Source organism: Hyaena hyaena, unplaced genomic scaffold, assembly GCF_003009895.1.
Source record: "Hyaena hyaena isolate Hyena2069 unplaced genomic scaffold, ASM300989v1 scaffold_398, whole genome shotgun sequence".
Lineage (NCBI taxonomy): Eukaryota > Metazoa > Chordata > Mammalia > Carnivora > Hyaenidae > Hyaena > Hyaena hyaena.
The window spans coordinates 804,987-828,622 of record NW_024081032.1 but is presented as its reverse complement, the minus strand read 5'-3'; the positions used below and the strand labels follow the sequence as shown (position 1 = coordinate 828,622).

At 39.7% G+C, this 23,636-nt stretch overlaps 1 protein-coding gene across 1 annotated transcript in view; it reads left to right on the top strand.

Annotated features, from left to right (window-relative positions):
* Nucleotides 1–22,906, top strand: part of NBEA (neurobeachin) — a 693,804-nt gene extending 670,898 nt beyond the window's left edge. The window contains exons 51-58 of the mRNA XM_039251874.1: nt 1,789–1,981; nt 3,857–3,928; nt 5,830–5,985; nt 6,495–6,665; nt 15,985–16,086; nt 18,459–18,655; nt 19,439–19,590; nt 21,826–22,906. Coding sequence (XP_039107805.1) covers nt 1,789–1,981; nt 3,857–3,928; nt 5,830–5,985; nt 6,495–6,665; nt 15,985–16,086; nt 18,459–18,655; nt 19,439–19,590; nt 21,826–21,916 — 1,134 coding nt within the window. The 3' untranslated portion in view covers nt 21,917–22,906. The remainder of the gene's footprint in view (nt 1–1,788; nt 1,982–3,856; nt 3,929–5,829; nt 5,986–6,494; nt 6,666–15,984; nt 16,087–18,458; nt 18,656–19,438; nt 19,591–21,825) is intronic.
* The last annotated feature ends 730 nt before the right edge of the window (nt 22,907–23,636 follow it).

Below are 23,636 nucleotides of genomic sequence, written 5' to 3'. Positions count from 1 at the left end.
GAGCATAAGCAGGGGAGGGACAGAGAGAGAGGGAGACACAGAATCGAAAGCAGGCTCCAGGCTCTGAGTTGTCAGCACAGAGCCTGCCGCGGGGCTCAAACCCACGAACCGTGAGATCATGACCTGAGCCTGAGTTGTGCACTCAACCGACTGAGCAACCCACGCACCCCCTTAGAAGCTTCTTTAGAAGGAATTTATTTTAAAAACTGTGGCTTTTCACTAATTTTTTTACTGAAGTGAAAAATGCTTGAAGGTAAAAAAGGTGTTGGCAGAATGAATTAAAGTTCATCAGTTTTCTTAGGGAATTATCAAGGCAGCAAATACCCTAATTTTGGAGTAAAGAGCTCTGAAATATGTTTTTATGAACCATACATGTAAACAAATTTATAAGCTGTTATCTTGTGGTAGAAATATCGTTCAGACCTTTCATTTATTGTATCAGTCACTTAAACACATTTGTATCGAGTTCTTTCTGTGCGTAGGCGTGATGCTAAGCATTGGCCATGGACAGGTGACCCACGTTCTCTAGACCGTCAAGGAATCGATAGTCAAACACCTAGTGAAACACGTAAATAAATGTGTTTGTTTGAAAACATGTTTTTTCTCTCTCCAATGGCTCAAACAGTTTCAGCGCCCTTGGTTGGTCACTAATGAACTCTTCGGATTGAAACTGGTCCTTGTGTGTGTGAGAAAGCAGAACGGTTGCCACGGAGCACACTGCTCCATACAAACACGCAGTCACGGCGTAGACGTGGGGGTGTGGCCTTGGAGCCTCCAGCCTTGAAACGAAGCCTTTTTAATAAACTGTCCAAGGGAATATCTCTAACACTTTATTTTATGAAATGCTTTGGCAGGAGAGTTTTATTCCCGTGTTAGTTGTCTCTGTTTAATAATAATAATAATAATAATAATAATAATAATAATAATAATACTTATCCTGGAGAAACGCCTGGTCAGGATTCATTGCTTTCCTGGGGAAAATTGTTAGAGGCTAAATTGGCATGAAACTGTTCATAAAGGAAACGTCGGCATTGTAAGTTCGTGGAGCAGACAATTCATATGTGTAGAAAACAATTACAAAACATCTCTGAAAGCTAAATAATGGTTATTTCCAGGATCCCTCGTTTGTGTTTTTGATGCAGTAGTATGTATGGTGTTGTATAGTGCCAAAACAGTAGCATGTGATAACGTGTACTTTCTATCAAGTCACATGCTAGATGTTTGAAAACACAGATTGAAAGAAGAAAGGGGTAGCCCTCAGTAAGCACCCAGTCTAGAAGGAAAAAGGAGGCATCAACTGTAGCCAGCCCTAACTGCCACCGCAGAAATGTGTACAATCCTCTGACAGGGAAGGCTATTCGATTTTAATTATTTAGATTGGTGCCAGATCAACCAGGTAAAAAATGAAAATATCCATGAATTCATTTTATCATTCATGTAAACGTTGTCAGTAATGGACTTAACTACATTTTCCCCCAAGCTGATGTCTGCACTACACTGAACAAGTTACGCTACATCGCATAACAGATCTGCAAGCGAACTTCTCACACCGCGGTCTAGTGATACTTGAATTGAGGCTGGTCGTTAATGACTCAGTGTCTTCTGCCAGCGACCACACAGAGAGTCCTTGCCCTTTGCCGTGTGGTGTCCTCAGAGGTTGAAAGTTCGGATCGCTTTTCTCCCTGCTCGTGCTAGCCTCGTCTGTGCTTACCTCGGCCTCCCCAGATCTCTCACTAACTATGTCATCCCTTTTGTTTTCTTCTGCCCTCTTCCCTTTCTATTCAACAGTGTTTCCTTCCACAGAGTCCACTCATGTTTAAAGATCAGATGCAACAGGATGTGATCATGGTGCTGAAGTTCCCATCAAATTCTCCGGTGACCCACGTGGCAGCCAACACGCTGCCCCACCTGACCATCCCTGCGGTGGTGACCGTGACCTGCAGCAGACTGTTTGCAGTGAATCGATGGCACAACACAGTAGGTATGTGCGTCTAAGCAGGTCACTTACTGACGGGGTCTTACGAGCTGCAGTTAAGGTAAGTGTGCTGGGGGCTACCTGGTATGCCGGGTCATCTACAGAAGGCAACAGAACAAATACTCACTAGACCTAATGAAATGGGTCTTGTCTTGGGGCGCCCGGGTGGCTTAGTCGGTTAAGCGTCTGACTTTCGCTCAGGTCATGATCTCGCAGTTCGTGGGTTCGAGCCCCGCGTCAGGCTCTGTGCTGACTGCCAGCTCAGAGCCTGGAGCCTGTTTCAGTCTGTGACTCCCTCTCTCTCTGACCCTCCCCTGCTCACGCTGTCTCTCTCTCTCTCCTAGAAATAAATAAAACATTAAAAAAAAAAAAAGAAAGAAATGGGTCTTGTCTTATCCACTGCTGCTATGTGTTAGGGCCTCTCCTCGCAGAAGGCTTGGATAATGGTTAAGTAGTCAATAAATACCTGATAAATTAAAGCAGTTCTACACACAATTCAGGTCCCATCCCCACAAAAACAAACAAACAAAACCAAACAAAGCAAAACAAATAAAACAAAACAAAACTTTTATCCTATATTAAACGAAAGTGAGTTTGCATCTGGATTTCCTAGCTGATGGTTTTAAAATCTTTTTCTTCCACTTCACTAATTTATTGGGGAAACATTGGTCACTATATGTCAAATGGTCATGAGCACTGGGAGCACAGCGATGAACAAGACAGACCCCACTTCCCTCCTTGTGTGGAATGGAGAATATTTGAGAAAAGACAACATCTAAATTGTTCAGTGATTTCCTGTGAGTTTTCTTTCAGCTCATCCCTGAAAGTTCCAGCTGGTACATCTTGAAGTGATATCATTCTGTTATCACAATTAGACATATTGATGCTTCCCTAAACGGGACAGAAATGGATGTGACCAAATGATTTATTTGGCCAAATTCACCTCTTAAGACCTCCCTGGAGGCCCCAGGACTCTCACTATCTCCAGGGCTGAATGGATGAGCCATGGTGAATTAACCTGAAGTTTTCTCTTCTACTGACTTGTGTATTGCTCTGAAAAACAGTATCATTTATATCATAGCTTAATCTTCTGAGAGGTTCTAACTGCACTTATTTTATGTTTATCGGTGATTCTGTCAACACGAAGTATAACTACTTCCATGTGATCAGAATTATGCAACAAACATCTTAAGAAGAAATATAACTTTACTATCCACTGTAGTCTCAGCCTCTAGAAATGCTTTGCATTGAGAAAAAAACTATAAAGCATTAATTTTTTTGCTAGCATTGTTCAAAAGTATTATGATATATAATCACATGTAAAAAAATTATGACTAATGAACTTGATCGAGCCCTAAATATTAATCCTCTGAAAGTAGCTCTTCCTGAGCTTAAGGTCTTAGGTGTGGCTCAATTCTTTTTACCTTCAGTTGACTTGTCTTATATTGAGTGAAGCTGGGAGCCCCCTCTCCCCCTCTGCTCTGGCCTAGGTGAGCCCGGCCACATTCACGGCCACCACTACCTGCAGGCACAACCTTTCTTAGACTTCAAGCTCCTGGTTGCTCAGAAATCTTAGCTCTCTGATGGGTTCAAGAAAGTTATGATCTTCTGTTTTGTGCTGGTTTTTCATGTTGTTAGGATGAGAGCAACACTCTTTTCAGCTTTCCACATGTCACATGGAAAGCAGGAGTCCCCATTGTGATGATTTCTTTTGAGAGTATCTATAAAGATGTGTAGTATGACAGTCATTCTTACAACTTGCCAAATAACTTCGAAGCAATATTTACACCTTTTCTACAATCATCATGAATCACTGCTTATTAGGAAATTCCTCCTTTCCGAGAATTTTATGGTATCTTTCTCCTTCTTTTTAAACTTCAGGCCTCAGAGGAGCTCCAGGATACTCCTTGGATCAAGCTCATCATCTTCCTATTGAAATGGACCCCTTAATCGGTACGTTAACAACAAAAATACATTTTCATGAATGCTGACTATACACAGATTCCTGTGCACATATTACAAAAGATAGTCTAATGATAATTTTTTGCCATAAAATTAATGTGCAAATAACATTAAATTACCATCAAGAGGCTGCGTAAATCATAATATGCCATCTAAGAACTTTTGGTATTTAAACAATTATTTGTGGCATGTTCTTGATATTTTAAGAGGTTGTTTAAGTTGGTTCTAAACAAGGCAAATCATTCCGAGCTGTCCTTTCATTCTGCCTAGGCTGATCTTTAACCACTTTATATTATTTGAAATGTGTAAGGCCTCAAAAAAATTATTAAAGGAAACTAGTATGAAGGACAGCATTTCTAAAAATCTCCATTCAATTGGACCAACTTTTTTAAGTAAAGATTTCATACGAATTGCAAACTGATGAGCTGTAGCTCTCTGCAACGGATAATGGAAATGTTTTTAAATCACATGCACATTTATTAGCATGGGATCCAGAGCAAGCCGTTTAATTTTTTTAGGCCTCAGTTTCCTATCTGCAAGATGGCTGATGATGATGTTTGTTCTGCCTTTTTCATGGGATCATATAGACAACTAAATTAGGAAAAAAGCTGAAAATGGTATGAAAAATTATAAATCCATATACCAGTTATGATATGCTTTTCTTAGATTAATTCACCCTTCATCTTTGAACCCAGAAATAAATTAAAAGGCAGCCAGTTCAGTTAGTTACTCACACCCCTACACAAGATAGCATTTCCATGTCTATGGGAAATTACAAGGTTTAGGACTAAGAATATTTTTAGAGTCTAGTCCAACTAGAGACAAGAGACAAGAACAATGTCATATACAGCTAGAAGGCAACCATGGAAAAATTAGCAGCTTTCTTCAAACTAATCAAGACCAATTATGTAGTTTTCAAGTGACTCAGAACCTTTGATTTTCCTTCCTTTTGGCTACCTTTTTTGTCGTTGTTCAGTTTTTTGGGCTCACCTCCGTAGTCTTTAGTATACTGTTAGCGGGAATCCACAAATAGCAGCACTTCGGTCTAATTGGCCTTGGAGAGTGCGGGCGATCTCCTACGTCTGCATCTCCTGTTTAATAATTCAGCCCAGGGATCTCGTGTGAAACGACAGAGCGGAGCCCGGGACAAGCTGGCATGCAGACAGGCACTGGGGAAATCAGACGGTGTCTCCGAGTTCCTGGCTTTATTCAGATTCAGTCCAGTGCTATCCCCTGATTCTCTGCCTGTCTCTTTCCTCCCCAGTCCTTCTCCCATGTTGTTTATTCCTCTCCTCCCCTGCCAGCCCGTTCTGGAAAGGCCTTCTGTTTGTTGACAATCCAGGTCCTTAAAGCTGCTGACCTAAAGCTCCCTGTAGGGCTGCCCACATAACAGCATCCCTTGCTCAGGCCTTTCCCCCTTTCCTTTTTCCACATGAATTGTAAATGCCATCAGGAAATGACAGTTTGGGGCAAATATTAAGACACTTTTTTTCCTTATATACCATACTTCACACAGTATTTATTCCTCCTTCATTGTGGAACATGTTGGATACTAATGAACTTGTGCATGGTGAACATGGATACAATTAAATACATTTAAATATTTTTAATTTTATTTTAAATTCATTATCTGAATTCTTCATATCATTGTTATGTATTGGTGGAGAAAGAACTTAAGTTTCTGGCAGCTTTTAAATATGTAATCTGGTTCATAAATAGCTACTGCTATGAAAAAAAGTCTATGTTCCTCACGGGGAAATGCTAAAATCTTAATAATCTTATAGCCTTAAAAACCCATTTCTAGATAAATTGAAACATAAAAATATTCCATAAGGGCTTGATGAGACTCTTGTGGAATCCTTCTTTAAATTCTCGTTTCCATTTATGTTTAGCCAACAACTCTGGTGTGAACAAACGGCAGATCACCGACCTTGTTGACCAGAGTATACAAATCAATGCACACTGTTTTGTGGTCACAGCAGATAATCGTTATATTCTTATCTGTGGATTCTGGGATAAGAGCTTCAGAGTTTACTCTACAGAAACAGGTAAGCTTAACTATAAAACACCTTCTTTCCTTCCAAACGCCTATTGTTCTGTAAAATACAATTATACTTAATAAGGTAGGCATTTTCATCTTGAGTGCCAAGATCCAAATTAAATATTTGCATTATAACTAACTAGTTATAATGCCACCCATTCCAGACCTTAGCATGATTTTATAGGACGAATAGGACCGTTGTCCCCGTCCCAAATCAAATCCAGTAAACGACCTTAAACCTGCCTCCCCTGAGTCTGGCCCAAACCCTGGAGAATAAAAACCACTGTTGTGTATTGTGTTGTTTTATAAGTCATTTTCCTTAAAAACCCCAAGTAACATTCTTGTATTGTTTCTCAGAAGAAATTCAAGAAAGCTTCCGTAGCTAAATTTGAATTTGCTTGTAAACTTTCTCATTTACACTTTCCCTTTTCACAAATCCAGTAAAATAAAGTTAAGCTTATTACCATGTCAAGAAAAAATAGCAAATGAATTAAACCCACCCTTTCTGTTTTTCAGGGAAACTAACGCAGATTGTATTTGGCCACTGGGATGTGGTCACGTGCTTGGCCAGGTCAGAGTCATACATAGGCGGTGACTGCTACATTGTGTCTGGGTCTCGAGATGCTACCCTGCTTCTCTGGTACTGGAGTGGGCGGCACCACATCATAGGGGACAACCCAAATAGCAGTGAGTATTTGACTACAAGTGTCCCCACAGACTGTGCATTTACTTAAACCGTATTTTGTCTTTTTTTTTTTTTTTTTAATTTTCTAATAGCTTTTCCTGGAGTTGTGAGGATTTTAAAATAGGAGAGTTTTTATGTGGCAGAAGTCTTTGTTAGAATGTCACTGTGTGCAAAGTATAAAAAAGGGCACCCATTGTAACCTTCAACCTAGGGAAAGTCCCAGGTCCCCTCACATCGACCCTCTCTGTGACAGCCCATTCCCAAACTCCCAACGTCTTTATCGTTCAGAAGCCTCCTTCAGTGTCACCTGGTCCATTAAACTTCTTATAATTTCTCTCCACTGAATATATTCTCTCCCTCCTCTGAATTGCCACCAGATTTTATTTGTACCTCAGTGAGAACGCCTCTTACTTTCTATCACACAGTTGAGTAAATATCTCTGTTTATTCATTTAGCAATGATCGAGTACTCCCTTCAGATTAAGCATTGGGAAGGCAAAAACTGAGACAGTTTCTTTGTTTGTCATGATTCTTAGGTATTCTTTATTCAAAAGTGCTCCCTAAGATATCCTGCAGGAAAAACATGGAGGGGGGGGGTACTCCAGAGTAAAATAATTGTAGAAAACACTGCATATGCTCGTATTCCCTCGTTAGGTTCTGAAAGTCTTACACAAATAAATCTGTCAAAATCTGTTTAACCCACTCTGCTCCTGGCAGAACAGTTATTATAACAGTTACTATTCTCTGGAACTGCTGTTCTGAGAAAACATTGAAATGGACGATGAGTCTCTCCCCCTTTCCATTCTCAGTCTCTGGTTCCTGGCATAGTGACACATATAATAGGTTTTCAATACATATTGTTAAATGAAGAACTAGATAAGAGATTGCCTAGACACAGTCACTGTTTTTAATTACCAAGCTTTCCATAGCTTCAGTGCAAATATTTCCTATAAAATAGAGAATGGTTTCCGGAAAGCGTTGATAATGGCTGGTACCTTAAACCAGGGTGATTCTAATTGTAATTCATACGTTGGTCACAGCTTAAAGAATCCTCCGAAACCAACTGAAACATGAGTTAGGGTCATATGTACAACATGACAGAGATAAGAATTTTCCGGGAGTGCTGTGTACCTGCGCCTGAAATACTGTAAGAGCAGATGAGAAATGGATGAGATGCTGTGTTCCAGCCACGTGGCTGGGGGCTGCCAGCCCTGGTCCTCTGGTTCCAGCCGGTGCAGGAGCTGAGGATGGAAGCCGGATGTACAATCTGTCTACCCTTCCAGTCCCACCCACCCCCAACTCTTAACGCATTTTGACAGGAATCTTGCAAAAAAAAAAAAGACTGACTTTTGATTGATAGGAGCCAAGGCCCTAGAGAGAAGAAAAATATAGAAATATATATAGGAAAGAAGATAGGGGGAGATAAACTAGGTGACCAAATGTGGGTTTTATTCTTGCTGCCCATCGCTGGAGCTGGACAGCGGATAGAGAAACTAGAGGTGCACCATGGAGTAATGTCTCTTAGCATAGCCACCAAATAAGAGAAAGTGTGTGCATTTTACGCATCACCCTCTGCTCTAAGTTGTGAACCAAGATATGATGCTGGTTTGAGGGAAAACAATATTCAATGTTGCTTGCTTTCCAACCGGCTCAAATAATTACCTACCATTTCTACGTTATAACAGATATACTCTAAATACTAAAAAATTAATGCCCTTGTTTATTCTTTTCTAAAATGTCCTTTAAGAAACCAGAAGCTTCATCTTTAGCAGAATTCTAGTGTATGTGCATGTGTATATGTGCGTGTATAAGACGCTTCATCTACCGTTGATGGCTTTCTTATTCTCAAGCATTGTGCATTATCACAGGTATTCTATCTAAATTTATTTTTTCATATTTACGAATCTTCTTTATTTTCATGGTAGTGAAGCATTCATTAGAAAAGTCGAATTAAGTAGCAGGCCCGAGTAGTATCTTCCATCTATATTGATAAAAATTAGAAGTTTTGAAATTAAAAAATATTTAAGAAACAAAATAGTGCTTTTTGGTTTATTTTGAGAGAGAGAGAGAGCAGCCATGCTCTAACTGGGGTAGAAGCAGAGAGAGGGAGAGAGAGAAAGAATCCCAGGCAGGTTCTGTGCTGTCAGTGCAGAAACTGATAGGGGGCTCCATCCCACGAACTGCGAGATCATAAACTGAAGCAAAGTCAAGAGTCAGATGCTTCACCAGTTGAGCCACCCAGGCACCCCCCAGAATAGTGTTTTAAATCTCTTCCACTCAGATCTTCAAAATGACGCTCAGAAATGATGAAAATGATATTTCCAAAAAGAGGATTTATTTCTTAAAAGCTCCCATCTGGTAGCCAAGATAAGATATTTTATATATTGTACTGCTATGAGGTAAAGAGCTTTAATGTTAAATTATAGTAATTATCTGTGTTAGCTACTTTATTTTATGTTATTTTCTAATGTTCTTTTAAGCTAAAAGGTAATTAACATTTGCTGTAGCTTTGGTCCATCGGTTATCAAGAAAAATTAAATAGAGTAATATTTAGAGTATTTAAAGTTCCTTACAACAGGAGCTCTAGAAATGAAAATATTTATATTAATCCTTAAAAACAAAACGGTGAGCATTGTATTTGTTAAAATGCAGCATTTCATTTAAGCTTTCAATAAAGACAAGATTATCCTTCAGGAATTAAAAATATTATCATTACATATTATTTATTGCTGCCTCCATTTATAAGAATTTATAAATTAAGAGTTTTGATCAAAATTCTTATCATCATTATGAACATAAACCACGTCATAAAACCCACCCTATCAAGACTTGCTTGCGCATTTAATATGAACAGATATCATAGCGCTTTATTCTGTCCATCATCCTTAATATAAGGTGAAAACTTGCTCTTCTGAATAAACAGGATGATCACCTAAAGTGTTATTCAAGCCACAAGCATGTACCGAGTGCCTCCTGAGTGCTAATCCTCTTGTAGCAGCGAGGAACGCTGGATAATCAAAGTCTCTGACCTTCTCTGGTTTACAAACACCTCTATTATACTAACCTCCAAACTGCTGCTTCTGCTTGAAAGTACTGAACACGTAGAGTATTTATTACACGGATCATAAATTGCTATCGGGTAATGTTTGGTCTCGTACTACAAAATGTTTAGTCTTACACCTTGGGGACAAATTGATAATTATGTAAAAGCTGGAATCAGCTTTTTACCATATGAATAATTATAATAGCAAAAAATATTAATAATTAGTCATATTTTATATTTGATTGACCTGACTGATTTATGACTCACCTAATCTGTTAAAACAGCCGACTTGGCGGAACATATATGCGCAACCAGAGAGACCGCATATATTGGTCAATCCACTTTTTTAAAGGCAGCCTCCACACGCACTGAATTGACAGTCACATCAGGGATCAGCCATGGGTGTTGACATACACATAGTCTTTGCCATCAGAAAACTCACAACATGAAAGGAAAAGACTTTTTTTTTTTTTTTTCTGTCCCTGTTTAATCTATTCCAGCTACCAATTCACAGGTCAGAGAATCAGGCTGTATGTGTTTTCTATCTTATCATGCATTGCTACTCAAGATGAAAAAGCTAGTTATGTCTAAATTCATATTAAAGTGTGTGACACAATGCCCCTAGGTTTTGAAGGTTGTATCCATTAACCTAGACTTGAAGGGGGAAGTCCTAGTGTGAAACGTAATATCCCAGTAGCTGTTAGAATCCTGAGATGGGTCTTGGTAAGGACATTGAATTGCTTTGTACGTCAGAGGCCGAATCAGATTTATATTCGACACAACATAAAATGATAGGATTCATTTACTCACTTTCTCAAGATTAATTCAGGTGGCTCTCTAATATAGTTATGTCTCCTTTGCATTGTTATTATTCTTTTTTAATGGGTAGCTCTGTTACTACCACAGAGAAAATATTTCTAATGTTTGTGGATTCCTTAGGTAGGTGCAGAAAGAGTTTTATGGTCTCATTGTGTCAAATATATTATTGTGACAAATTCAGACATTTCATAAATCGTGTTTTCCTAATTATTTTTATAGTTTTAATGAATTTGCCACAAAGACCAGGAAAATTTGTACACAGACTATTACGAAGGGTTTCAGACCATAAAAGAAATAAGCAGACGCTACATAGCGTAGGTTACTGTTGAATTGCGGTTGTTTTATTAATATATTTTATAATACTAATACCTAGCGTTACTCTTTCAAACTTGTGACTTTGAACATAGAAAATTTTCTCGGATATTTGAATAGGTCCTTGACCAGATAAGAGAATTGCAGACATGTGAGGGACAGATGCTTTCATCTGAAACACTCTTTTGCACAAATTCTGAAACTAATTTGGAAGTGATAAAAATTAATTTGCGCACTCTAATTGGAAGCAGCCTACTGCATGAAAGAAAGGAGAGCAGAGCAGGCAATTTGTGCTAAAAGCTGATTGAATTTTTTGTCAGGTAGGTATCTTGGACTTGACCGCTTATCCCCCCGAGCCCCTGTTTGCAATATATTACAACCCATCTCTGACTGGTGTTCTTTAAAAGGATCAATGCTATTCCTGTTGAATCCCTGGAGCCCAAAATTTCATTGATCTTGGGACTTGACATTTCTCATTACGTGCCATACCTTCCAACAAGATAGTCACGAGAGGGGCAAGTCAACATTGGTGTCTCTTCGACAGACATTTAAAATACACGGAGACCTGAGCTCAAAATCCAGTTTGCTTTCAAAGTCTGTGGGTTTTAATGTTTATACCATATATAAGGTGCTTTGTAGAGAGTTTGTCGGTACATACCTATGACATTGTTAAAATCACCGCAGTAGGAAACTTTGGAAGAGAATTTACTGTTCATCTTTTCAAATCCCATCTATGAGTATTCACTGAGTAATATACTTAAGATGTTATTATGCCTTTTCGATTTCACCTTTGAAAAACAAGTCTTTTAACTCATATGTAAGCTTTATGCAGACTCTGAAATGAGAAGCCCATTGAAAAGGAGACTCCAGCTGTGCACACATCCCTTCCCTGGGCTCCTATTGTGTGAGCCTCAGCTCTGGACACTGACCCTCCCGCCAGCCACAACCTGTCACTAAACATCTGCCAGATCATATCCCTCTCTTTGTTCACATCCAGCCTGCTTTCAATATGGCTATCCTGGTGCCCTGCTCCATGGCCACCACCAACCAATGGTGTTGTACCCGATGAAAGCGTGCACAAAGAACAGTCCAAAGATATTTTCAACATATATATATGTTTGCCTCACTTCTCAGAGCAGGGGATCTTATCTAGGGTTTATTAAATGTATTAGAGGAAACAGAGTTATATGTGAATAATACCTAACTCCTAGGACTTTCAAAACTGATGTCTGTAGCGTAACTTCCTTTTCTCAGCCTCCCATCTCCTTAGCCTAACATTGGGACACCTTTGTAGGGTTCATGACTAAGAAGGGGACTGACTGCCACTTGGTCTCTGCCTTCCCTTTCCCTTTATGGAACTGAGGCTGTGAGGCTCTTTGGCTTGGATCTAAAGCAAGAATAATAATAATAAAACACACACACACACACACACACACACACAAGAGTAACTAATACGATCTCTTGATCAGAGAGCTTCAGATCTGCACCAGGAGGCAGCGGGGGTGTCTCTGGCCATTATGCAAAGCGCTGCTCCCTTGGATTATACTGTTGACTATTTGGGGAAGGTAATGGCAGGAGAGTAATGGCCTGGATCCAAGTTCAGGACTTACAGGGAAGAGATTTGCCCTGCCACAGCAGGGCTCAGAAGTGGTCTGCATCATGTCTGCAGGAGAAGAATTTAGCCTGAATGAATAAGTAGGCACATGGCTGTCTTCTGTTTTTCAGTGAGTACTCTGTGATTCTGTAATAAAACCACATCATGGGATGTTTTCCAACCCAGGGGGTGTTTTTATGTGGGTCACCCTTTGGCCTGTGGAAAATGTGGGCTCAGGCATTTTTGGTACTTGAGCCAGACTTCTGCAAGAGGCTGTGAGGACGCAGTCTCCATGAGGGACCGTGTCCTCACAGACACAGTTCTGAGCTGCCCTGACAATTGTCTAACAATTTTGTTTTTAATAAACCTTGAAATCAGGTAGTGATTAAAATACCTATTCTGGGATTTCAAGTCTTCCTATTTTATGTAGGCATAAACATGAATGAAAATACCTTTTGTAATGACCTAACTAAGGCTACAGATAAAATCAGATCATATATCATCAAGACGTTCGTCTTTGACTCCAGCAGAACTGTGCTGAGGATCATAGATTGTAGAAACTCTACTGTTTTTGTTTAGCTCTTAATTCAGAAGGACCAAAACTTCCCCCTGCGTATTAGTCGCCCCACAAATAAGGCTTAAAATAATAAGAACCATGAGTATCTTTACTTTGATCATGTCTGTGAAAGCAGAGAGCATCTCACTGAAAAAGCTCTCCTAGTCAGTTCCATGTGAATGACAGCATCTAATATCTTTGTACTGTTTTCATCATCCATTTTGTAAAATATTGAAATGACTTTTGCTTAAAAATGAGATAGAATCTGTTTATAATAAGCCTTTTGTATTCAGAGTTTCCAAATGCTTGCCTACAAGCAATCTCAAAATCGGGCATGTTTTTTTCTTCATGATCCGCAGTAATTCCGTCACATGCAGAGCTTTTCTGTTAGAGGGAATGAAGGGGGATGAGGTCGATGGCGCTGTGGTCCTGGGAGGGGGGCTCACCTGCGCCTCCCTGTGCACGGGGCCCTTTAACCCCCAGCTACATCCATCAATTGTGATGTGACAGTGACAGAATATTCCCAAGATTTTGAATGATTGTTGGGGTGTGTGACATCTGTCCCTGGCAGTGAAATGTCCCTGGCAGGAAAATATGCTTTCTCCCCCCTGCCCCCGACCCCCAATGCAGGTTTCTCAATTCAAAACGCCCTGCATAACATTTTCTTTACTTTTCTCTGGCTTAAATAGGGAAATAATGCTTTCCTAAGCCCTAAATAATATCCCCTAATAGTTAAGTTCCACACTTTATTCAAATGATCTGGGGAGATTGTCATGAAAAAAAATTTCTTTTACTTTCTAAATCAGATGCGAGCCTTTGAAAACTGTATTTCCTAATTGAAAATATATACATAAGGAATAGTTTTATACATGTTTTTCAATTCCCTGCAAGAGAACTAGATTGCCTTTTACTTTTTCTTCGGTAGCATATAAGGGAAAAGTTTAGAAAATTCTTCATGTAAATTTTATTAAGCATAATAAGTTCAGGATTTTTCATTTGACAAGTCTCCCCAAGATAAAATAATCACTTAGAAAAATTAAAGGTGGGGGGCGCCTGGGTGGCTTAGTCGGTTGAGCTTCCGGTTCTTGATTTCAGCTCAGGTCATGATCCCAGGGTCATGGGATCGAACTCCACTAAGTGTAGAGTCTGCTTAGGATTCTCTCTCTCTCTCTCTCTCTCTCTCTCTCTCTCCCCCCTCCCCGGCCTCTCTGCCCTTCCCCCACTCACACATATGCATGTGCACTCTCTCTCTCCAAATAAACATTTTTAAAAAAGAAAAATTAAGGGTGATATTACACAGAAAGTACTAATTCTCATTTTACCAGGGCACTCAGGACATCTTTGGAGCATAATTTTACAAATATGTTTCAGACAAATCTGGGACTGCTGACAAATATAAATGGATACTTTGCCAATATTGAAACACATCATAGCAATATACGTAACCTTAGACTAAGGTGACACACTCACTGGGGCTACCATCCCCCCGCATACTACACCAAAGAGATGCCTCAAAAGCAAAATGAAAACTGATGGATCTGAGAAAGCTCGCATAAAACAGCAATTCCTGGAGAGACAGGAGATGGGTAGGTCTGAAGGAGGAGGTATTGGCAAAGCAGAGGGAAGAGCATTGTGTCTTAGTTCTGCCTTTTCCTCCCAGAATTTTCCCAGACCTATTCTTCCCTTCCCTCCAGCCACACTGGGGCATAGACTTAGAGAGCCGGTGTAGCTGCTCAGTGCTGCGGGCCACATCGGTGCCAAACAAGGGGCTTTGGGAGGCAGGCACAATTACCAGGCCTTGAACATTCACTACCCCCATCCCGCACCCCCAACAGGGAAGGCCAGACATGGCAGCCCAGAGACAGCTCTCAGAGCAGTGTCAACCCCAAAGCACAGGTGGCTCTCAAGAACTGGGCAGAAGGGGGAAGGGGGCACACCATCCAGAATAGGATTCACAGAGAAAAACAGGCCAGCATGCAAGGAACTCAAGCGCCATTTTAAAAAAGATCACAGGGGCACCTGGGTGGCTCATTCCATTGAGCGTCCGACTTCGTCTCAGGTCATGATCTCGTGGTTCGTGGGTTCAAGCCCACATCAGGCTCTGTGCTGACAGCTGAGAGCCTGGAGCCTGCTTCAGATTCTGTGTCTCCCTCCTTTTCTGCTCTGTCCCTCCCCTGCTCATGCTGTGTCTCTGTCTTCCTGGTGAAGGTCATGGTTGTTTGATGAGTTCTCAAGAGTTTCAGGTTATGCCTTATAACCTCCTCTTTATACTCCCAACTCCAAGTCTATCACTTCAAAGTCATTTATTTAATATTTGTGGAAGCACTTAGCATTGAAAACGCTTATGGCACATAATGCAGCTGGACTTTTTAGTTGGGTTTGACTTTATTAAGTGAAGAGGAAACTTAAGACGATCATCTCTATTTTCCTTCACTACTTTCCTCTCACATCGAATTCACAGCACCTCAGCCTGCTTTGTTGGAGATTTTAGGGAATATTTTTAAATGAGTAAAAGCGTGGGTTTCAAAACTAGACAGCTCTGGGTTCAGTTCCAACACTTACTAGCTGTATGAACTTGTGCAGATTGAATAACCTTGCAAAGCCTTGGATTTCTAGCCATAAAATAGGTATACTGATTGTACCTATCTTCTATAAATATTGCCGTGACTAAATAAGATAATGCATATAAGTACCTTGGCAGACTTGGTGTTTGTTTCCTAACAATAGGAATTAAAGAATCCACTGTCATAATGTGGTAAGCCCGTCATGTTTGTTAATTTAGTCAGTCATCTGAACAACTCATGTAGTAGGTTTATAGTAGTAGTAGCTTACAGATGAGGAAAGCACAGAGAGGTTAAAGCACTAGCTCCTGGTTACACAGGTGATAAATGCCCTTAATAGATGTTAATGATTATTATTTTAAGTGTTTGATGTAGTGATGTAGCTCCTCATTTCCGTTGTTGATCTGTAGTAACTCACTGCTCCTGTTTCCTTGTAGGTGACTATCCCGCCCCAAGAGCTGTCCTCACAGGTCATGACCATGAAGTTGTCTGTGTTTCTGTCTGTGCAGAACTTGGACTTGTTATCAGTGGTGCTAAAGGTCAGAAGGTGTTTCTTTCACTTTAAACCTTTAAAAACTATACTGTTTTCTCATTGACCATGATTTATGATTTATTTCTTTTAGGAAATAGACATTGCCCTGTATAGACAAGGTAATCCTAGGTTCTTTGCAACTATTTGGTTTTATTATTAATACTTACTAGTTCTAATATAAAACATATATAAAAGTGTTTTTGTGGTCACCAGCATTCTAGCCAGAACATTGGTAAATTCAACTGCAACACCTCCTTATGATGCAGCCCTTAAAAATAACCTGTAAAAGATGGGGGAAGATATTCATGATGCTGTGGGGGCCCGGAGAGAAGTCAGGTTGCTTATCAGACATGGCCTTGGACCCACCTCCCTCCAGACACCCCTTCCTTCATAAGACCTGGGACTGCGTAGAGGCTGATGTGAAAGGAAACATGATTACTTGGGGGGCTGACTTTTGGTGAAAGAAGCATTGTTTCAAGAAAAGTCAGGAAACTTGGATTCTAATTCTGGATCAGACACCAGTTCACCGCAGGAGGCTCTGGAGCAGGAAGGAGCCTGATGCTTAGGAGAAACTTCAAAAAGGCCAGATGGGCTGCGTGGATGCTATCTCGGCGGAGTTAGGGAGAGAAGGCCGGCAGGCTGGAGGGCCAGCGGCACGAGAACTTGTGAGATTTCTTTTATTTTGAGTGTAGTGGGAAGCCGCTGGAGGATTTTAAGCAAGGATGATCATGTATGGTGTTCAGGAACTTATCCTGGCTGCTTTATGGAGAATAGACGTACTGTCTGCAGGTAGCAACAGTGTTTTTCACTTTCATATCTAAGAATAAATAACCCTATGGACACATAGGATATTTCCAATAAATGTCTTTTTAATTAAAAAAAGAGTAATGATAAAGTGTGATATTATCCTATCCTGTAAAGTGAAAAGGGGAACAAAAGGAAAATACAGACACATGGTATAGAAAAAAAAACATTAATTTCTATAAGTGATGGGTAATAGTAGAGGTGATTGCTATTTTCTTTTTCTTTCTAATTTTCTAGCTTTTCAATCATGCACATTTATCACTTTAGTAAAAATTTAGAGGGGCGCCTGGGTGGCTCAGTCGATTGAGCATCCAACTTTAGCTCAGGTCATGATCTCGCTGTTTGTGGGTTCAAGCCCCGCGTCAGGCTCTGTGCTGGCAGCTCAGAGCCTGGAGCCTGCTTCAGATTTTGTGTCTCCCTCTCCTGCTTGTGCTTGCTCTCTCTCTCTCTCTCTCTCTCTCTCTCTCAAAAATAAATAAAGACCAAAAATTTTTTTTAATTTAGGTATAGCTTTACAAATGCCACTTGTTTTTATAAAATATACACCTACTGGAGGCAGTTGAAAAATATAATTCATGGGGCGCCTGGGTGGTTCAGTCAGTTAAGCATCTGACTGCAGCTTAGGTCATGATCTCACGGTTCGTGGGTTCGAGCCCCACATTGGGGTCTGTGGTGACAGCTCAGAGCCTGTAGCTTGTCTTCGGATTCTGTGTCTCCCTCTCTGTCTGACCCTCCCCTGCTCACGCGGTCTCTCTCTCTCTCCCTTCCTCTCTCTCTCTCTCTCAGAAATAAACAAAACATTAAAAAATATTTTAAAAAATATATAATTCATTAACTGTCTTTGTCTTTTTGTGTTTTTTTTTTTTTTAAATTACGAGACAGGTAATACCAAACTATGTTAGCCAGTTATTTTTATGAACTTGACTAATGAAATGTTTATCTTATCAACACAATTTCTACCAGGAGGAAGAAAAAAACAAACAATTGGAGCACAATAAGTCAGTCCCCATACTACTTTTATTCTCTTGCTTCACGATTCGTATTTAAAGACAAAACATGTTTTTACAGTCGGAATCACTTTAATTACCTTTGCCTTTTCCATTTTATGTGTGATTGTACAAAAGGTGAAACTCATTATTTGATCGGAATGTATTTATGTGGTACAATGTTAAAGTCTTGATGAAACTAAAGAAAATCAGCAGCCGTGTGGATAATTCTAAACTTGGAAGAAACATTTCTAAAAACACATTACGAGAAAACTTTGGGACCTACAGGATTTTATCTCACATTATCTACGACTTGTATCTGTCTTTTTGAATATTATCTGATGTAGAAAAGGACCCAGTATTTCCGTAGGTAACAAGTTGAGAACTATGTGTGTTAAGAGCTCCCTATATTTCTTGTGTTTAAATATAGCATCAGTGGGTGCCCCCGCCAGCATACCTCTTTCCTTTTCTGCCTCTTTCCACAAGTCTGATTGTAGGTACCCACGTAGGGTTTGTGAGTTTGTCAGACTCCTAGGTGACTTGTCATTATGAATGACTCTGGCCGTTGATCTCCTTCCTTCTTCTGCAGAGGGTCCCTGTCTTGTCCACACCATCACTGGAGATTTGTTGCGAGCCCTTGAAGGACCTGAAAACTGCTTGTTCCCGCGCCTGATTTCCGTCTCTAGTGAGGGCCACTGTATCATATACTATGAACGAGGGCGATTCAGCAATTTCAGCATTAATGGGAAACTTTTGGCTCAGATGGAGATCAATGATTCAACACGGGTAGGTCTGTGTGTTCAGTGCTGACCAGGGACTGAAACCATGAGACTGAAGACCTATATCTCACATTAAGTGACTCATAATAGAGTGTCTTTGGTATCCAGATAAATAGATGCGTGGTGGTTTTAAAAGCAGGTAAATTCATGTAGAGTGGTGCTTCCGGCAAACCCCGAGTTCATTTAGTCCCAAATAGTTAACTCCATGAATTTGGTTTTAGAGATGATAGCTTTTGTTTGATGAGGGGTCAGATCCTTAAGGAAATTTTTCTTCAGCTCCTTTATAAGCATTGCTACACCCCAGACATTAAAAGTGAGTCCGTTGTCAAAGAATCTTATGTTTAGAACCCTACACCAAAAGTATGTGTACCAGATTGCCCTTCACTCATGAGTGAATTGTAATTGTTGGTTTATCGTTATTAAAAGCCGTTTTGAAATATGCTTCTGCCATTTGTTCTGAAAGTCTTGACATTATTAATATTCAGGACTTAAGAAAACATCATGTTACTTAATTCTCAAGTTCTTCCTGGATGAGATTGATAATATTCTCCTTGGGACTTCTGTTATTTTGTAACCTTAATTGGTTTTAATAAGATCCTTTGTTTATGTAAGAACTCTGATGAATTCCACATTGGAAATTCTGCAGACTGCACTTTAGAAAACTTGGATGGACAAATGGCTAAAAGTAGAAAATGATTATGACGGAACTGTATTGAGTGCTTTTCAGTAATGACCATTGACCATCTGGGAAAATCAGAGAGAAATGGTTGCTTTTCTGCCTTTTCGAAAGGCCATTCTCCTGAGTAGCGATGGCCAGAACCTGGTGACCGGAGGGGACAATGGTGTGGTGGAGGTCTGGCAAGCCTGTGACTTCAAGCAGCTGTACATTTACCCTGGATGTGATGCTGGCATTAGAGCAATGGACTTATCCCATGACCAGAGGTGAGCCACATTAAGGAGAAATGTTATCACTTGAGAACTGTCATTGAAAGCTCTGTACCTTCTACCAAGGGTGATATGTGCTGTGAATAAGACTCCAGCACCCAGATGGAAGAAAGGCTAGCACAGAAAAGAATAACGTGAGGAGGGCAGTAAATGCTATAAGAAAGGGCTCTGGTAAGAAGAAGAAAACAGAGGAAGAAAATAAGAGGGGGTGGGGCAAGGAGGAAAGGAAGAAATGGGTCAGAGGAAGAACAGGCACATCCGGACACTGCCCAAAACAAAATTATTCCTACTAACATCTCTGTTCTAAGATCCTCACTTAGTCTCAGGCCCCCCTGGCTTTCATTCTGGGAAGCAGAGACATAGGTGTTTCAGCAGAGGTATGTTTCAGCTTGAGGCATACTTGGAGCTAGTAGTTTCCAGCAGAATGCCCAGTGTGGACCAGAGCTGGCCTCTGTTTTAAAAGATACAAAGCAGGATGCCTGTCAGTTAGGCATCCGACTCTTGATTTCGGCTCATGAATTCACACTGAGCCAGAGCCTGCTCGGGAATCTACCTCCCTCTTTGCCCTCTCCTGGTCGTGAACTTGGTTCTCTCTCTCTCTCTCTCTCTCTCAAAATAAATAAACATTTAAAAAATAATAACAGGGGCACCTGGGTGGCTCAGTCAGTTAAGCGTCTGGCTTTGGCTTAGGTCATGTGTGGGTTCGAGCCCCGCATCAGGCTCTGTGCTGGCAGCTCAGAGCCTGGAGTCTGCTTCAGATTCTGTGTTTCTCTCTCTCTGCCCCTCCCCTCCTCATGTTCTTTCTCTCTCTAAAAGATAATAAACATTAAAAAATATAAAAATAAATTTAAAATAATAATAAATAAATAAAAATAAAATAAAAGATACAAAACACTCAGCTGTTACTGAAACACTCCCCACCTCCATTTTCTTATTCACTTATTTCTCATTTATGTTATTTTAATATATTTTATGTATTTCCTTAAAACATACAATCTTCTTTTTGAAAATAATTGGTATGAGAATTGATTAATTTGGTTTCCATGGTTTCTCAGTTGGCAACAGGATTTTATTGTTTTCTAAAATTCACCTTGGGGTTTATTATAAAGTGAAAAGAATATTTGGAATATTCTAGATTTAAAAATTTTTAAACTCTACAGTCTTAATGTGGTATGTAATTTCTCTCTCTCTCTTTTTTTTTTTTTTTTGCTGTATATTTAGCAGAAACAAGAAAAGCTTACCAGCCAACTTTTTTATATTCTTTATAAAAACATTGGTTTCAAAATGTTATAAATATTAAGGCTTATATAACAAGTTTAAGAAAGCATTACACAATCTAGTAAAATGGTACTGAAGTCATTAGGAAAAGCAACGTAATTTAATTTAGTTTGGGAAGGCGATATTTGATCTGCAGCCAGCCCACTTTTAAAGCAAATTTAAGCAGGTGATTATTAGAGAATTCCAAAATGCTGCCGTCTGTATTCATGAGTAAATGGAATGCTTTATTGTGTAACTATGTGTGTTTACATGAGTGTTTCTAAAGTATTTGAAATAAGGTATTTGAAATTGTGTTAAGTCGTTTATACGTTCTTTCTCCCTGACATCCTTACTCATTCATGTATTCATGTTGCAAACACTTGCTACCACCATCATAGATTAAGCGCTACCAAGCGCTAGGATTACTGACCCCTACTGGCCCAAAGAGTCATAATAATTGTATCTGAGGGAAGCAGGGACAACATAATAGAAGGAAGGGATCGACTTTTCCTTGAAGGGTAACAAGGGCAAGTAAGGCTTTTTCACTGGGCATTGAGAGAGAGCACCTGCAAAGTCCCAGCAATGCCAAGGGTCTCCAGAAAGGAGTGAGGAAAGATAAGTTTCTATTTTAATTTCATCCCCAATTTCAATTATTTTTGCATTTTATAATGTCCCTGATATTTAGAAGAGCAACGCATGCATGTAAGCCATGTACACATACCAAGGGTGCACACCCAACGCCGTCTGTCTGATGAGCTGTCTGATCTAAAGCTAAGCGGTGCTCAGTCTGGCAGTTCAGGTATGAGCAGGATTTCTTCGGCTTCTCTCGGGAGAACCAAGAATAAATTATAACACTGTCCCAATGAACACCAAACTGAGACTTGGTGAACTTAGAGACCATGGTACCATCTAGTGTAACGCAGCAACGCATCAGTGATTTTGTATCGCTCTTAACTAATGTCTCTGCTTTCCCAGGACTCTGATCACTGGCATGGCTTCTGGTAGCATTGTAGCTTTTAATATAGATTTTAACCGGTGGCATTATGAGCATCAGAACAGATACTGAAGACAAATGAAGAACCAAAAGCCAAGTTAAAGCTGAGAGCACAAGTGCTGCATGGAAAGGCAATATCTCTGGTGGAAATAAACTCGTCTACATCGACCTCCGTTTGTACATCCATCACACCCAGCAATAGCTGTACATTGTAGTCAGCAGCCATTTTACTTTGTGTGTTTTTTCACGACCGAACACCAGCTGCTACCAAGCAAGCTTATATCATGTAAATTATATGAATTAGGAGATGTTTTGGTAATTATTTCATATATTGTTGTTTATTGAGAAAAGGTAGTAGGACGGGTCACAAGAGACTTTTGACAATTCTGAGGAACCTTGTGTCCAGTTGTTACAAAGTTTAAGCTTCGAACCTAACCTGCATCCCATTTCCAGCCTCTTTTCAAGCTGAGAAAAAAAAAAAAAAAACACGTTTGATACTTTGTACATCAGATGCATCTTATTTAAAGGGATACTTTTGTAAAAGTAAAACCTTGTATAAAGAACAAAACGTTTCTTAATTTTATTGTGGAGTTACAACTTGCATGTTCTTTAATCCTGATGTCTCGATGGAGCAGGTGCATTCAGACTATGACCCAGAAAGATCTGTCCAAGGACACAGCTTGTGCAAAAGGGTTGAATTTGGGCTCAATCAGTAATTTTTGACATTTTCACCAAAATATGGTTTGCACTTTTTAATCTAAATTCATCCCTTCTAAGTGAAATTTGCTCATAAAGCATTTGGATACTAAGCCATTATTTGCCACTTTTGCTACTTTATACAAAGAAAATTCAGCCCTACCCTTCATAATTTGAAGACACAGCAGAAAGGGGGCTTAGGGATGAGGTCTTGGTTTTTCTTGTATAAATAGGAGTCACGCCCGTTAGTTCCATAGTAATGACTTCCCAACTCCTGGACATCTCTTTCCAGACTCATCCTGCTGGCTTAGCGTGTGCACATTAGGGAGGAGAATCTGATGCTAACTATTTTTGGATTTTTTTTTTCTCTTTGGTTCTCGAATAGCTTAGTTTCTTTAATAACAAGCCAGACTTTATTATAACAATAACTGAGGTTATCCTTTTAGGTTCTTGTGAAATTCTCACCTAAAGCCACATTCTTAGCCTAAGGCACTTCATCTTTTCTGATATAAAATGATGAGTATCAAATGATTTTCCATACATTGTACTGATCAAGTTATACACCCAGGGGTATATACACTTTATTCATGTTTCTTCTTTGTATATTTGGTGACTGTATCGTCATAGATGTACATATTGTGTCGGTAGGGCTATGAGGCATGTTACAGGAATGTGATTTTCTCAGAATTTACACTCACTTGCAGTCATTTATTTAAAAAGATAAAACAAGATAATGGGTTCTTTGTATTGGCACTTTGCACCAGAACATATCATTATTTATTGATGTGATTACTTATTTGTCATCCACCTTGTATTAGTAAGTTTTAGCACTGAATTCCTTCTTCATTGTTGTTTGTATTTATGAGATTCTGACATTCTGGGGAATCGGCGTAATGATTAAGTTATTCATCACCAGGCTGTAAGCAATATCTTGAGTTTGTAGCTTAGAATTGGGAGGATACCGAACATCTGGAAGACAAGTTCATTTCATCTTGAGATCATGGTGAAATATTTTGGATATATAAATTCCTTAAGCTATTGTAACCATGTTTTATTGCAAAGATGTAAAATATGCCAGATGTGTGTGAGTTGGAAA